The sequence below is a fragment of the Boleophthalmus pectinirostris genome, unplaced genomic scaffold (assembly GCF_026225935.1).
Source record: "Boleophthalmus pectinirostris isolate CB_2022bp ecotype Guang Dong unplaced genomic scaffold, ASM2622593v1 HiC_scaffold_23, whole genome shotgun sequence".
Lineage (NCBI taxonomy): Eukaryota > Metazoa > Chordata > Actinopteri > Gobiiformes > Gobiidae > Boleophthalmus > Boleophthalmus pectinirostris.
The window spans coordinates 19,491,391-19,509,014 of NW_026571207.1; the positions used below are offsets into that span (position 1 = coordinate 19,491,391).

At 43.3% G+C, this 17,624-nt stretch overlaps 1 protein-coding gene across 2 annotated transcripts in view; it reads left to right on the forward strand.

Moving 5' to 3' along the window:
- The window catches only part of macrod1 (mono-ADP ribosylhydrolase 1), an 85,060-nt gene that overhangs the window by 41,259 nt on the left and 26,177 nt on the right, over positions 1 to 17,624 (forward strand). Inside the window, exons 4-5 of one of the 2 annotated variants that reach the window (XM_055159143.1) lie at positions 2,852 to 2,881; positions 16,979 to 17,095. In XM_055159143.1, coding sequence (XP_055015118.1) covers positions 2,852 to 2,881; positions 16,979 to 17,095 — 147 coding nt within the window. The remainder of the gene's footprint in view (positions 1 to 2,851; positions 2,882 to 16,978; positions 17,096 to 17,624) is intronic. The other variant, XM_055159144.1, reaches the window with a different exon arrangement.

A 17,624-nucleotide genomic window follows, 5' to 3' on the forward strand; every position in this document is an offset into this window, starting at 1 on the left:
ACTCCAGAAATACAATAACACAATATTTCGTTTATTGCTACATCCCTATTTAGAAACTCGATGACCAAAAAGCACTGCCGGTGTTTTTGGGCCTCATATCCTTTCTTTTTAAAGTTTACTGACCAACATTTTACATTTTGAACTAGTCACTGGTCAAATGAGACTAAAATTTTACTTCATCCAAACTTCTGTTAAGTTTGGAGGTGTGGAGCTATTCACAAAGACACAGTCAAGGAAATCATATTATTGGTCTCTGAGAATCACGCTTCTAGAAGGGCCCAAGCACTCACCAGACCTTGAGACCTTGAGACTTTTTTTTTTTTTTTTAACAAAAGCTGTTTACACATATTCTGTGTGAATGAACGGGGCATAAACCATATCAGAGCAATCTAAAGTTTTTCTGTTAGTATTCAATACATTATTGCACAGTGCACAAAGCATAATTTATGGACAACTTTAGTCTGATTTATTTAGATGTGCTGATTACTAAAGCCTGTTCTGGGTAAAAGAAAAATGTGATAGCGGCACCTTTTTAGAAATATTTTTACTCAGGAGTCCAATACCATTTGCAGTTGCTGTAGAAGATCCATCACCTGCTTTGATACCCATGAAGATAACGTAATTTCTCATCTTTAACCAATTTCTGTCAATATAACAACTACCCACTGTGCTCCGTTCGGTTCGGTAGCTGCGTCATCACTTCTCATGAGGGCCCATTTGTCCTTCCTTAAAAAAATGAAACTTTTCAACACACAAAAACTTCACTGCCACAACAATTTGTAATGGGACTCAATAAGTGATACCATTGCTCTGCTGCTTGTGGCTAATTAGCACAGAACTGATATGGGGCACCTAATGAAGACATTTTTATTTGTCTGAAGTTTTACACCAAGATGAGCTGTGAGATCTGTCAACTCTTAAACAAGCTCAGCATCTGAAAAAATGTCACAGTTTATAATTGTACAACTTGACGTTTTGTCTCTTCACTTTGGAAGACATAGCACATTAATGTCTCCAAATTTGTGTGTGAACAAATCCTCTTTGGGCCATGTTAGCGAGGCAGCTGTTCAGGCAAACACATAAGTCTTGAAATAAAGACGGATGAATGAGATTTAGAACTTACTGAGAAACAAAGGAAAGTAAATGAATGCTGTTTTTAACTTGATTTTAAGGGATGTGTGATGTTAAATATTATAAAACATAACTTCCAGTATAAGATGAAAAATATATTATAATAGTTTATATTTTGTTTTTGTTCTTGGACAAGGTTTGAACTTTTCAGTTATTGTGCTACTATTTAATCCATTCTATTGCTATCATCCCTTTTTTGTACAGCAACTTGAATTCCATTCAAGCAAAAATGTTATCTGGGTTGAAGTGAATGAACAAAAAGGATTAAAACATGCTAAACAAAAACTAAATCAAGTAATTTTAAATATTCAGAATTGTCAAAATAGTTTTCTTCATCACAACTGCATCCATATTTTTTACAGTTTAAAGTAAAACAAGTTACAATACCTAACAATGCCAGATAGCCTTTCCTAGTCCATCACTCACACACAAATCATATCACTGGCACCAAAATGTGATCTACAGACCCAAAACATATTGGAAACATTTTTTACAGCTCAACCAGGTTGGAAACTTCCTTAAAGATCAGCAGATGAACTCTGGCTGGCACTGCTGACTACACATTTCTTGGTGAGGAAAGAAAAATAAAAAAAACCTGGACATTGCACATGGCAGAAGCAGCCAGTCTTGACACTTGCCAGCAATTTAGAAACTGTACACACATTTACGATAACTCCCATTGAAACGGGAAGGAAAATCATTTGAGATGCACTAGCGGTATCGTGTACTCTCTGTGCTTCCAAAAAGACCTCATTATGTTGCTATAAAGCTAAAGCTCCTCGTTAGCCTTGTAAAAACTCTGTTGATGATTGACTTGAGCGGGAGATAAATTGGGATATTTTAGCTTGTGCCGGGCTCTCGACGTGATCCTCTGCATGAGTTTATTTGTTAGCATAGCAGGCAGCAGGGCTTCTTGTTCACCCACTTCATTAATAGTGACTTGTAGTGTCTTATTGTTTCTAATAAGGACCCAGTTATACAGAAGACGCCAGGTGAATACCATAAAGTGTACCACTGGCAAAAGAGCAGTTCACCCTCAAGACTTGGACCCACAGAAATGCTGACACAAAAGCATTCCGCCGAAGGACACACTGTAGAATGGCTCCCTTAATAAACAACAAAAATATGTTAGTGGCTGAACGTGTGTGGATCGCAATAAAACAGGTCACGGCACCAATATACACCAATGAAAAGTGCTTTAAACACAGCTATTCGTGAATACAAAGCCCAGAGCAAAGTAATTTTCAGCTTGGTTAAAGGGTGAATCTGAGAGTATGAAAGAAATCCCAAGGTAAAACATTGGAGCTGAAATGAAGTGGAATAATTGAATTCGGTTAACATACTTTTTATTTTAAAATATGGACAGCTTTCAATATGCCACAAGCTATAACCGTAGAAATAATGAAAATGTATATACTGTTTCTGTGGAAAGGTTGCACTATTAAAAAAACGTTTTTTTCTTCTTTTTTTTTCAGTGTCTCAGCACGTAACCTGGGAAAATACTGTAATCAGGGTTTCAGTGACTCAGCGGTAGAGCCCTGTCCACTCACCTGAGAAAACTGCCAATAATTATAATACATTTGATTTTATTATATTAGTATAAAGTTAAACTTTATATTTTCTTTACCTTTATTTTATGACTATCTTGTTTTGACTTTGTTTTTCTGCTTTTGGAATCCCACTTTTTCAAGCTAACACTTTTCTCTTCATTTTTTTTCAGCCAACAACTCTCTACTTGGAGGAGGAGGAGGTAAGTAACCCTTTTTCTCAGTTCGCCATTACCAACAAAATAATTTTCAGAAAATTAAAAAACCTAAAATGCCTCAGAAGGGAAAGGACTGTTCCCTCTCTGAGGATATACACACTGTTCTTTGCATCCCAGCAGTGCTCTGTTTTGTCTTTAGTAGCAGGTAGCTCTTTGTTGTGGCAGGTGTTCAAGGTGCATTTGAATGCCACACTGTGTCTGCTTGTGTGTTTGTGAGCAGGTGCAAAGTCGATTGTTTATAATTTATAGGTTTGAAGTCTAGCGCACATAAACACTCATTTTTTAGTGTATTGTTGACTCAGTGCTTTACGGTGTGCGCGCAATGTCAGACGTTCACGGCTAATCGATACTTGTAATAAATCTGTACCACTAATGCACCAGTCGAATTCACTAAAATACGTGCACGCTCTCGACCTGGCATCGCGTGTGTGAGTGTTTGCAAATTTGGGCGCATTTGCCTGTGGTTGTTTTTCTTCATTTAGATAAACGGCTTTAGCCTGTCAGACCACTCGGCACAGTCATTTTTAACCCTATACAAAGTAGTGTATGCAAGTGCCCTATACCGTGGAACTGTCACCATAGCAATATATTTTGACACACCTGTATAAAGTCACTTATTTACACTGAGCATGTAACTGTCAAAGAGCATCGCCTGCAGTAGCTGTAATCTACCCAAAGTGAGCTCCATACTAGGCTACAGACTCCATGGGCAGCTGACATCTCCCAAACAAGATCTGCTTAAATGTTTCATATTTTTCACTGTGTGATAAAAAAGACAGATGTTTTTTGAAAAGTCTTTGAGCAGTGGAGGCGCCGCAGAAATCAGAAGCACCCTAATATTTCTTCAGTTGCCATAGTCATTTTGCCACTGCATCCATAATTCACACAATTTCTTCTCCATCTGGGTCTCTCTTTAGTCTTTTTTTCTGTGGTAATATCGCTGGTCTCTTTGTTATTGTATTTATTTTCCTCCCTCCGACTGTGTTTCCAGCGCTGTCCTTGGGGGTTTGCTCAGTCAGATCCAGCTTACTGTAGGTGTTAATTAGAGATCGGGGCAAGGATAGAAACAGAGGAGTGAATGGAGCAAACAACACAGTAGGGAGAAAGATGATGAGCTGTATGTAGGAAAAAAGAAATCAAATCTTATATTGCAAAGGTCTTCTTGCCATAGATTATGGACAAATCAGAAAATTAAACTGAGGTACTGAAATGGTCGCTCCATGTTATCTATAAATGTTTTAATAATATACACTAACAGCTTCCCAATTAAAAAGCACATAGATGCTGAACAATACTTAAAATCTGCATTAGTTACTCGTGTCATCTCAAATAAGGCACTGATGTTTATTACTGGGTGTTTTTTTGTTTTTTTAAATTAATGATGCAATCATTTTTTTGAGGACTGTGGACCCTGTTGACCATGTATCAGTATATGTATTGCATCACAAAGTTCTTGGCAATTCCAGGCCTTTTACTATTTATCTAATTAATAAGTTATCAGTCAAAAATAGAAGAAATAAAATTAAACATCCTTTACATTAAACGTGAACCATTAAATCACGGTATTATTATATTCTTTACTCACAAAATGGAAATAATACTCTTGAACAGTCTATAAAATGAAGGCAGTCAGTTGAGACTTTATTACTCCATTCAGTGAAACTATGTCGAAAGAGTTACTAATTCGGCTGTTGCGAATTGTTTCATCCAATGCAATCCAACAAAAGGCCTTTACTAAGGCGTCCTCGTGGATCTCAAGGGTACCTGGGTAAATGTCATTGTGTGAAGGAGCACACCTGCACACATTGTTTTCTCACTTGAATGTGGATGAGAGCAGCGCATCAACAGCTAACTCAAGGACAGGAAATTAACCTTTGTTTAGGTCCACTCTCTGCAGATGCTCTCCCATTCAGGTGCTTATCAGCCGTTTCACTGCCTTTAATTGATTTCACAAATAGAAAGAAAAGCAGACAATGATTAGAGGTTGAGTCAGCCAAGCTGATACAGTGAGCTTTATACATATGAGGTTTGAATCTATTAGAATTTTGAGAGCTCGGGCTTTGAAGTTTATGTTGTGCTTCTTCTTTTGGGTCACCATATGTCAACGTGCACCTTTGGGACCAGCACATGCAGCACTGATGGGTTCCTGTGTGTATGGCCTGCACTGAAATGTCATCAGACCTGAGTAAAAAATATAAGGAGTCTATTGGGAAGAGGAGGTGAACCCATTTACCACAGTATGAGTCACTGTAAATAATCCTCAAGGCTGAAAACTACTATGGCAGTATTTGAGCCCAACACAGAGCCTGCCATAAAGAAACCATATGTAATTAAACTGAAGCTGAGGCAGGTGCACTAACTCGATTGGTATTTATGAGGCAGGTGTTTAGAGACATCTGAATTACTGTTTTATTCCTTTAGGTAAATACTAGTTTTACCATTTGAATAACAGCCTGAGGATTTCACTTTACCATTAATGAAACGGGAGTGTTTACCTAATTCAAAACAAACAACAAGCCTTGCGAGCTTACAATTTAATTTATATGTGGCCCCTTATTATAAAGGAATACTTGTAAATATTATATATAATATATAATAGGTTTACATGATCATAATGCAATTTTATTGTTGTATCATATTATTTCTCACAAGGGGGTTTGTTGATAATTCAAATAAGGAAATATTGATCTTTAATAGCTTTTTGGTTTTCTTCTTGTAATGGGACTGTGATAGAAATATGTATATATATTTTATTCCACACATTCAACATTACACTGGGCCAAAAGCAGCCTTCAGCAAGGAGGATTCTTCACAATTGTGAAAATAGAAATGGAGGACTCAGTATGTACCCTTGAACTATAAAATCACCAGTCAATGCCTTAAGTTGGCACAGAACTCCCTTTGTGCTTCTAGTTGTAATATTTCTTTTATTCATGTCACTGATCTGTACTGAACCATGTGGCAAACCCACAGACACACGTTTCCACATTGATTTACAGGACCTGTCCTGCACTTGTTGCATGCAAAAAAAAGCACGTCCAAATGCAAATGACGACAAGACTGTCACAAATCCAGTGCAGATTCTCTTTATGATGCTGGGTGCAGCAGTTCCAATACACACACATACACACCTCCTTCTTTTGAATAATTTAGTCTCAGAATTATATTAGCCTTGAATTTGAATTTGCTTTGGCTAAATCTGTGGGCACATTGTTGCATTAGATTGGAGCCTCAGATGTGGTTCTTACCATTTAAGATTATTCCTGGGATCTTGAAGGGAACAGTGTCCCATCGTGGGATTAACTCACCCAGTGCATAAAAGGCATTTTGGCCCCAATTAACCTTTTGAGCCCCTACTATTAGTCATCAGTGCTCTAATACTGCCAAACTGGGGAATTAGCTGGTTAGCAATCAGATTTAAGTAAATACCTTTTACAATATGCAACACAGTCAGTACAAGCTTTGCAAATATTTCATTAGGACGTATTTTTGCAGAGACGCTTTAGTACGCAGCCACACTTGAATGCCACTACCATGTTATTTGTGAACGGTTTGTTAGTTAAATAATAGCAATTTCAACTAAAAGGTGACATTTCCATGCTTGTCTACTTTGTAATCTTCTTCTTTAGAGAAAAAATAAAGAAATTACCAGAACATGTTCACAGTTACAGCTTATAAAATATTTTCAGATGGGGTTTTTATAGTGGGGGACTTACTTTCAAAGCCCTTCACTTGTTATGATGTGAAGCACCTTTGTAATCTCAACCCAGTGATCCGACTGATACAAACCGACAGGGAAAGACAGGCAGCTGGTGTCTGTTGTAGGTCTATGGGGACCGAGAGCACAGGATGTGAGGGAGCCACTAACTCACTCGGAATATCATAAGCTTTGGAAGTAGAATCACTACAAAAAGTACATAATATGCAACGTCTTTTACTTTTTAATTTTATAAATGGAGGAAATAGAAGGTACATGAACATTTTTGCAGTATTTTGAAACCTGAGTGAATGGGTGTGCCCTGACATGTATAATCAATCCTTCCGAATAGGATGGGGTTTGATGGCGATCTCGGAGCTCTCTGTGGAGGTGCAGAAAAATGAAGTAAGTGGATGGTCTTGTCTGCTCCTGTTTCTGAGCAAATGAACAAAGGGCCATGTATTGTGGATGAAGGCTGTGGGAAGAGTGTGAGATTGGTTTGGGGCAGCACTGATGAGACAAGCAGCAGAGAGCACTTAGAACACGCTCCATATTCTGACAGTGATGCCAGCGCCTCAGCTGCATGCATAAATTCAACTGTTCTGTGTCTCAATGTGTGTTAGTGATGCACAAGTTCACTGTAGTAGCATTTAACAGGTCGCAATGAAGTTTGTGTGTGAGAAAGTGCATCCTCCCCGCCAGACCCATCCTAAATGTTGCCTTGGCAACAAGCTGACTGGAGTAAATGAGTGTCCTGGCTCTTCTGAGGGATTGTGGGAAAGCAATATGCCAGCGTTCCGCCCCATTAGTTTGACGGACAGCCTGTTTGGCCTATAAGAGGTCAGCTGGCAAGGGCGGCCATATTAGTATTCTACAGACGGGACCTTGGGATTAGTTTTACTCTAATGTCAATCTACCTGTGTGTGGGCGCGAGTGTCTTGTAGGAGGTAATAGCTGTCCTGCTGAGTAACATTGCAGGCAGGTGTGCGTCAGTGTGTGCAAGTCTTTATTTGTTTGTGTGCCCTGTTGGGGGTTGCGGGCTCTTCGCCAGGTAAGCATATCACCAATTATCACTTCCCAGTCGCAATCCCGTCTTCCCCCTCACTCTGCCTCAACCCTCCCTCACCCCCCATCAGCACACAAACACCTCTCCTTGGCTACCGGCTGCGCACTGGTCCACACACGCCAAAGCCCTCATATCTGCCCCCTCCCTGCGCCCATTCATCCATCGCCGTCTTTTTATTCAAGCCTATCGCACAAACCTTGCTTAACATTCATCTCTAGCCCCTTTGTTTTTAGCCATACACACTCTCTCTTTTTCACACTTGATCCCCTTCCAAGCCCATTCTCTTTGTCCTGTTGAGCTTTTCACTGCTCTCCCTGTTTATCTGTCAGCATCATCATCCATTTGTAGTTATTTTTCATACCTTTTACAAATTTTAATCAATGGGAAAACTGATTGCTGTGTTTTGAATAATAATAAACCTTTTTTTAAAACATGTAAATTTACTGTGGTGCTCAGTGGTTAATTTGTCAAACCATTGGGTAAGGGAATAAAATCGAGTTTTTGGGGTGGCATGTTCTCTCATCATCGAACAGGAACTAATAGTAATGGAGCACATATGTTATGAAGTAACAGTATTAATGTAGTAGTAGTATTCGTGATCCTGTGAAACAATAGTGAGGTAAGTGAACATATTCCTTCTTGTTCCTCTTTAAAGTAAGCTCTGGTGGTGCTTTCACAGAAATTGTTTTAACCCTGAGATATAAGATGATTTCTCTGTGAAGTGTTGGTTCTGGTGGTGTGAGGTGTAGCCAATTAGAGCTGATTGTGAAGAAGTGGAGACAATTTCCTTTACCATTCGCCACTGGCACCACATTTCACACTCAGTGGTATCCTTCTTTAATTAATTACTAACCACCATTAAAATATATCAACACTATACATGGTAGGATAATAATAGATAACAATCTCACTCAGAAATTACACTGATCAAATTGACATACAATTAACACAATTATAAAATCTCAATTTTTTTTCAGCACCATGCAGTGTGTTAACATTAAAAACTCCTACACATAGTTTGGAGAGGTCTGGGTGGCCTCAATATTTTATTACCCAAACCAAAGTTTTTGTTTGTTTAAATTTGCTCCTACCTCAGAGGTTTTATGAAATTGGCTTAAAACAGGAGACAATACAAATCCACAGAGCGCTCTCAGGATGTTATTTTGAACTAAATGGTAACATGGATTCCCTTGTAGACTGTAAATCAGACTATTGGACATAAGTCTTACAGCACAGGGGTTGAGATCCAGCTTTGCTTCAAACACTTCTTTGATTAGCACCCTGCACCTCTCATGTCTCCCCTTCATGTCCTGGTCCTATTGAAGTGTCAGCATCATGTGGCGATCCTGCTGGGCTATTACTGCAGCTCCCACCAAGGCTCCAGTCTGATGGGACGCTACGAAGGATGACTGTAGAGCAGGCACTGTGAGACTGTGTGATGCTAACAACTGCAGGGAATTAAGATGGGGTAATATTCAAACTCAGTTCTACCACAGCTCGTCTTTACGCATACTATATGCCAAAAACAAACTCCTAACTTATTTTCCAAGCTTATTGGTTCATCAAATTAAATGTGGTATTGGTAATCTTCCCATTTACTTTGACATTGACAACAGTATTTATTTTGCCAGCCAATTTTAATTTTGATTGAAAAAGCCTGGAGCTTGGATCTAGTCTCCACTGGTTTTATTTATTTTGTTTAGCTTTCATTAGTCGATTAATATATCAGTAATTTTAGTCTTAAATAAACAACATTGCTTTGGTGAATTTAGAATTTTGCCACCGGCTTGTCACTGTCGAGATCCTATTGATTTGCATGTAATGTTCCACAGTATGGCAACTGATGCTTTCTTTCTGTGAGTGAGCATGCCTGTCCACAAGTCTGACTTATAACTTACCTGGCTCTATGGAGAGAGATAAATCTAAATGGCTTACTGTGAAATAATTCCAGGCAATACAATAACCAAACACTCTCCATGGAGACACAATGACCCTCAACTGAAGGGTCATAATGCTCATGATGCTTGAATTACATTTAATTAGATCACTTTCATGACCAGTACCTTAGTAGGCTATTTTATCCATTTATCTATAAGTTATGAAGTTATGGGCAGTGTGAATGGCTGCTGGCTATTGTAAATCACATGGCCTCTTTAGCAGAAAAACTGAACTATTCTTCAGGCTCAAGCATTAACACAATAAAGGCTAGCTAGCCTGGCATAACTCGACAGTTTATTTTCCATATGCGCATTTACTAAGGGAGTATATTTCTGGCTGTATTTTTAGCATTACATTTTATGCAGTTTTATTTATGTATGAGTGATGTAGCCTCATAAGGTCAAAAGGCAGTGTGTTAGCTCAAGGCTATGTGGTCCACCCATGAAGACTGCAGCTTAAAGGCCACGGTGCATTACTCCACACCATAACTGTATACGTACTGTATCTCTCACACAATACTCATAAAACAAAAACACTATTGTTGACTTTCACTGGAGTTCAATTTCTTTCCCTGTTTTTTCCTCTACTCCTTATCTCCTCCTCAGACGTTTTTACATCTGCTGTGCTCCTTTATTCCCTCGCTCTCAACTTCTCCTTTTTCATCTGGCAGCCTTATCGCACTTGTTCCTATTTCAGAGTTGGTCCGCTTCGGAGTTGGTGTGTGTGCTACCTCAAGGCCCATTCACACAAACACCATGGAGCGTCTTGGTGTATGCGACTCCTTTCCTTTGACACACACAACTACATCTGCGTGGCCAAGGATCCTGACCAGAATGTTCAAAAATCGTCTTTCACAGCCTTTGCTCACTGTGAGGTCCAGTTCTGAAAGCCACATGTCAGATGAAAACTTGAAACAAAAGAGGTCAGATAACATTTTGAACCCCTCAGACTTCAACATCTGCTCCCAGGGACTTTCATAAACCAATCACAAAAGAGATTTCAATCAAAATGTTTGTTATAACCTTCCAATCTGAGGCTGGAGAGCAGGTCACATGTAGGTGAATTCCTAATAGGGACATACAGTACATCTGATTGCATTTGTCAAAACAGTCTCAATAGGATGTCTGGAAAATGGGTATACACATTTAATGCCCATGCCAGCATAGTGAAAAATATTTGTGTACTAAATTTAACCTTTTTTAAACTTTGGGTTTATGACTGGGTATGTTTTTGTGAATGGCACTAAGTTTATAGGGGGACAATATACCTGGGGAATAAGGATCAAAGATGGTACAAGAATCAAACTATGTCCACCACAAATTATAATAAATAAAAATATCAGTATCAATATCTCCTCCTTGAACCGTCACCTTATCGTGGTGGAGGGGTTTGAGTGCCCGAATGATCCCGGGAGCTATGTTGTCGGGGGCTTCATGCCCCTGGTAGGGTCACCCAAGGCAAACAGGTCCGGGGGGACGGGTCAGACGAAGAACGGTTCAGAAGCCCCTATGATGAGTGTACCAGCAAGGCCAGTTACGTCGCCCGGATTGGCGTCACCGGGGCCTCACCCTGGAGCCAGGCCTGGGGTGGGTGCTCGCCAGCGAGCGCCTGGTGGCCGAGCCTCCCCCCACGGGGCTCGGCCGGGCTCAGTCCGAAGGAGCGACGTGGGGCCGTCCTCACGTGGGCCCACCACCCGCAGGAGGATCCATATGGGGCCGGTGCAGAGAGATCTGGGCAGCAGTCGACGGCGGGGGCCTCGGCGACCAGATCTCCGGACATGGAGACTAGCTCTGGGGACATGGAATGTCACCTCGCTGGGGGGGGGAGGAGCCTGAGCTTGTGCGGGAGGTTGAGCGTTACCGACTGGATATAGTCGGCCTCACCTCCACGCACAGTTTGGGCTCTGGAACCCAACTCCTTGAGAGGGGCTGGACTCTCCATTTCTCTGGCGTTGGCCGCGGGGAGCGGCGGCGGGCTGGTGTGGGCCTGCTCATTGCCCCACAGCTCAGTCGCTGTGTGTTGGAGTTCACCCCGGTGAACGAGAGGGTCGCGTCCCTGCGCCTTCGGGTCGGGGACAGGTCTCTCACTGTGGTGTCGGCCTACGGGCCGAACAGCAGTGCAGAGTACCCGGCCTTCTTGGAGTCCTTGGGAGGGGTACTAGACAGTGCACCGACCGGGGACTCCGTTGTTCTCCTGGGGGACTTCAACGCCCACGTGGGCAACGACAGTGACACTTGGAGAGGGGTGATTGGGAGGAACGGCCTCCCCGATCTGAACCCGAGTGGTGTTTTGTTATTGGACTTCTGTGCTAGTCACAGTTTGTCCATAACGAACACCATGTTCGAGCACAAGGGTGTCCATAAGTGCACGTGGCACCAGGACACCCTAGGCCGGAGGTCGATGATCGACTTTGTCGTCGTGTCATCTGATCTCCGGCCGCGTGTCTTGGACACTCGGGTGAAGAGAGGGGCTGAGCTGTCAACTGATCACCACCTGGTTGTGAGTTGGGTTCGCTGGCGGAGGAGGAAGCCGGAAAGACCTGGCAGGCCCAAGCGTGTAGTGAGGGTCTGTTGGGAACGTCTGGCGGAGCCCTCTGTCAGAGGGACCTTCAACTCGCACCTCCGGGAGGACTTCTCCCGGATTCCGGGGGAGGCCAGAGATATGGAGTCCGAGTGGGCTTCATTCTCGGCCTCTATTGTCAATGCAGCTGCTCGGAGCTGTGGGCGTAAGGTCTGTGGTGCCTGTCGCGGCGGCAACCCCAGAACCCGGTGGTGGACACCGGAAGTAAGGGATGCTGTCAAGCTGAAGAAGGAGTCCTATCGGGCCTTGCTGGCTCGGGGGACTCCTGAGGCAGCTGACGGGTACCGGTGGGCCAAGCGTGCTGCAGCCCGTGTGGTCGCGGAGGCAAAAACTCGGAGCTGGGAGGAGTTCGGGGAGGCCATGGAGAAGGACTATCGGACGGCCTCAAAGAGATTCTGGCAAACCGTCCGGCGCCTCAGGAGGGGAAAGCAGTTCTTCACCAACACTGTTTACAGTGCGGGGGGAGAGCTGTTGACCTCGACTGGGGACGTTGTCCGGCGGTGGAAGGAATACTTTGAGGATCTCCTCAATCCCACCGTCACGTCCTCCTCCGAGGAGGCCGAGGCTGGGGACTCGGAGGCGGACTCATCCATCACCCTGGCCGAAGTCACTGAGGTGGTTGGCAAGCTCCTTGGTGGCAAGGCTCCGGGGTTGGATGAGATCCGTCCTGAGTACCTGAAGTCTCTGGATGTTGTGGGGCTGTCTTGGCTGACACGCCTCTTCAACATCGCGTGGCGGTCGGGGACAGTACCTCTGGACTGGCAAACCGGGGTGGTGGTCCCTCTGTATAAGAAGGGGGACCGGAGGGTGTGTTCCAACTATAGGGGGATCACACTTCTCAGCCTTCCCGGTAAGGTCTATGCCAGGGTACTGGAGAGGAGAATCCGGCCGATAGTCGAACCTCGGATTCAGGAGGAGCAGTGTGGTTTTCGTCCTGGCCGTGGAACACTGGACCAGCTCTACACTCTCCATCGGGTGCTCGAGGGTTCATGGGAGTTTGCCCAACCAGTCCACATGTGTTTTGTGGATCTGGAGAAGGCATTCGACCGTGTCCCTCGTGGTGTCCTGTGGGGGGTGCTCTGGGAGTATGGGGTCCGGGGCCCTTTGCTAAGGGCTGTCCGGTCCCTGTATGACCGGAGCAGGAGCTGTGTTCGCATTGCCGGCAGTAAGTCAGACCTGTTCCCGGTGCATGTTGGACTCCGCCAGGGCTGCCCTTTGTCACCGGTTCTGTTCATTGTATTTATGGACAGAATTTCTAGGCGCAGTCAGGGGCCGGAGGGGGTCCGGTTTGGGGACCACAGGATTTCATCTCTGCTGTTTGCGGACGATGTTGTCCTGTTGGCTTCATCGAACCAGGACCTGCAATGTGCACTGGGGCGGTTTGCAGCCGAGTGTGAAGCGGCTGGGATGAAGATCAGCTCTTCCAAGTCCGAGGCCATGGTTCTCGACCGGAAAAAGGTGGCTTGCCCTCTCCGGGTGGGTGGGGAGTCTTTGCCTCAAGTGGAGGAGTTCAAGTATCTCTATGTATATCTATGGTCATGAGCTCTGGGTAGTGACCGAAAGGACGAGATCGCGGATACAAGCGCTCGAAATGAGTTTCCTCCGCAGGGTGGCTGGGCGCTCCCTTAGAGATAGGGTGAGGAGCTCAGTCACACGGGAGGAGCTCGGAGTAGAGCCGCTGCTCCTCCACGTCGAGAGGAGCCAGTTGAGGTGGCTCGGGCATCTGTTCCGGATGCCTCCTGGGCGCCTCCCTCGGGAGGTGTTCTGGGCATGTCCCACCGGGAGGAGGCCTCGGGGAAGACCCAGGACACGCTGGAGGGACTATGTCTCTCGGCTGGCCTGGGAACGCCTCGGGGTCCCCCCGGAGGAGCTGGAGGACGTGTCTGGGGTGAAGGAAGTCTGGGAGTCCCTGCTTAGGCTGCTGCCCCCGCGACCCGGCCCCGGATAAGCGGACGAAAATGGATGGATGGATGAAAAATATCAGTAGCTACCTATAAGTAGCTACCTATATTATACATTACTTCCCATACATCAGTCTTGCATTTTTTCCTTTTTCCTCTGCATATCTCCACTCTTTGTGTGATTTATATAGACTAAAGGCTGATTTTAAGTAAATATTTTGTGGCTCTGGAGGTTTAGTGCACTGAATAAATATCGTAAATATTTAAATTTTACCAAATGCATGCTTGATTTGAACAGCCGCAGTAATTGGCAGAGCTGTAAAAAATTGCTTTCCCTACTTCGCTGCCCTTTTGGAAATGAACACAGTCACAGTCTTTAGAAACGTTGTGGATCAAAGACAGAAACACATCTCTGGGTATTATGTAGATTTATGAAAATGTAATTAATAAAGTGTAATTGACCAAGTAGTCAAAGTCAGCTGAGTCCGTAATAATGCTGTAAATTGAGTAATTAACTAACGCTCTACCCTTAAAATCTATTAAACTGGCTGGCAGATGCTTGGAGGATTTGGAGTGAAGAGTTCATTTGAAAAGACAGGGGGAGTGCTGAAAACTGCACAATATATCAAAATTAAATCGCAAAGACTGCAATTATTTAGGCAATAGATGTAGTATAAACAAATAATAAAACTGCTAAGCCTTGTTAGCAGTTCTGAAATTCATGGGATTCTTGTATTAGTTTGTATTTCAGTCTTCTCACAAAATGTAATACTCCTTGAGTTGTTTACAATGTGCACTCAACTCACACTTTTTTTTATTTACTTTAATCACAAATCTAATCACAACTGCAAATGCATTTTTTTTCTCCAAAATTCTGCAGCCCTATTTCAAAGTCCGATATGATCCTGGTCCGTGTGCCATGACAACCCCACTGTCCCAGGCCCATCGATATAAATTTGGGGGGCCCAGGCCAAGAAGCTTCACAGGGGCCCCTCCTTTCATATAAATTAATAGGAAAAGAGTCCAATTCTGGGCCCCTTAAACACTGGGGCCCGGGACAACAGACAGCTTTGTTCCTTCTCTGTTTAGGCAAGGCAAGGCAAGGCAAGTTTATTTGTATAGCACAATTCGTACACAAAGTGATTCAAAGTGCTTTACAGAATAAGAAATATATTAAAATCATAATAAAAACAAATCAAAACATAAATAATCATGAAGATTAAAATTAAAAAGAGAGACATAAATTGGAGAGAGGAGTGTGGATTGAAAACCTTTCAGTTATATGCACAGTTAAACAGAAATGTTTTGAGCCTGGATTTAAACAGCGTCACAGAAGAGTCTGTCTCACATGTTCAGGAAGACTGTTCCAGGTTTTAGCTGCATGAACCTGAAACGCTGACTCCCCTTGTTTAGTCCTGACTCTGGGCACCAGCAGGAGGCCGGTCCCTGAGGTCCTCAGAGTGCGAGATGGTTCATATGACACTAACATGTCACAGATGTACTTTGGTGCTCGGCCATGGAGAGACTTGTACACAAGCAGAGCTGCTTTAAACTCTATTCTCTGAGGCACAGGAAGCCAGTGCAGAGACCTGAGCACAGGACTTATGTGCTCGTACTTCCTAGTTTGAGTAAGGACCCGAGCTGCAGCGTTCTGGATGTTCTGCAGCTGTCTCACAGCTCGTTTTGAGAGACCAGTGAGCAGACCATTACAGTAGTCTAACCTACTGGAGACAAACGCATGGATAAGTTTCTCCAAGTCTGCTTTAGACAGTAAACCTTTGATTTTTGCTATGTTTTTTAGATGGTAAAAGGCTGCAGATGTTATTGATTTGATGTGGCTGTTAAAGTTCAAGTCTGAGTCCATTATTACCCCTAGATTTCTTGCCTGATTTGAAGGTTTTAGAGAGAGAGACTGGAGGTGACTGCTGACACTGTCCCTTTGTTTCTGTGGACCAAACACTATGACTTCAGTCTTGTCAGAGTTTAGCTGGAGAAAGTTGTTTTGCATCCACACACTGATCTGTTGGATGCAGTGACCAAGTGACTCCACTGGTCCATAGTCTCCTGCTGCCAGAGAGACGTAGATCTGAGTGTCATCTGCATAATTGTGGTAGGACACATTATTGCTGCTTATTAACTGGCCTAATGGCAGCATGTAGAGATTGAACAACATGGGGCCCAGGATTGACCCCTGAGGCACCCCACAGGCCAGGGCCATGTGATCTGAGACACAGTTTCCAATTTCAACAAAATACTTCCTGTCTTCTAGATAGGACTTGAACCAGTTTAGTACAGTACCAGAGATGCCCACCCAGTCCTCTAGTCTCTGTAAGAGGATCCCATGATCGACAGTGTCAAAAGCAGCACTAAGATCTAACAGGATCAAGACTGAGACTTTGCCTGCATCAGTGTTCAGGCGGATGTCATTTGTCACCTTGATAAGAGCAGTCTCAGTGCTGTGGTGGGCTCTAAAACCTGACTGGAAAACATCAAAGGACTTGTTTATTTGGAGAAAGTTCGTAAACTGTTGGTAAACAGCTTTTTCAAGGACTTTGCCAAAAAAGGACAGATTTGAGATGGGTCGGAAATTGTTCAGTACTGTGGCATCAAGACTTCTTTAGGAGAGGCTTAATGACCGCAGTTTTCAACGCATTTGGGAATGTTCCAGATTGAAGTGACATGTTAACTATGTGAGTGAGTGGTGAAAGTAAACTGTTGAGGATGGACTTTAGAAATCTAGTGGGTAACATGTCCAGGCAGCAAGTAGATGAACTCAGACTGTTTACTGCTTTGGTCTAGCCTACCAGGCACTTAAAACATGCTGATGTGCAAGTCTCCTCATTACAAGTGATTCTCCAAAGTAGGCCAACTCTTTGTGCCCTCTTTTGTCTCCTCTCTAGTGGACGGAGCCATCCATCGAGCCGCTGGTCCCTTGCTGAAGAAAGAGTGTGCCTCTCTGAATGGCTGTGAGACCGGACAAGCCAAGATTACCTGTGCGTACGGCCTCCCTGCCAAGTGTGAGTAAGACGTCCGTGAAGCTGCCTCCCCAGAGAAGTGCGCCTCACTGCTCTCGGCGTGACTGTGAGGAAAGGCCAGACAGAGACAGATTTCTCACTCTCACAGAAGAACTAACATACTATAACTAAAAGGGAATTCAAGTTTTTTTTCTCTCCAAAAAAAAAAAAAAAACTTTAAATGTTGATTCATTTTGTGTCAAGCTTTTAGAAAACTGAAATAACAAAACATAAATAACAAAAAAAAAGTGATTTACACAAAAAGACAAATATAAAAGAAGTTAGTGTAATCCCTCATTGTCCAGGTAGGACACATAGCAAAAGAAAGATTCAAAAAGAAAGATTCATTTCTGTCAACTGGACAAAAGGTTTTTTAGTGAACAAAAAACCCTTTTGTCTCGTTAACACAATTGAAACCAAAACTATGCCACTGCTTGACCACAGCCCCCTCCTTTCAGCTTTCAACATTTGCCACCATCCTGTCCCTTTCCATAGTTTGATTATTCTTTCCCGTTGCGAAGGTCACCAGTCT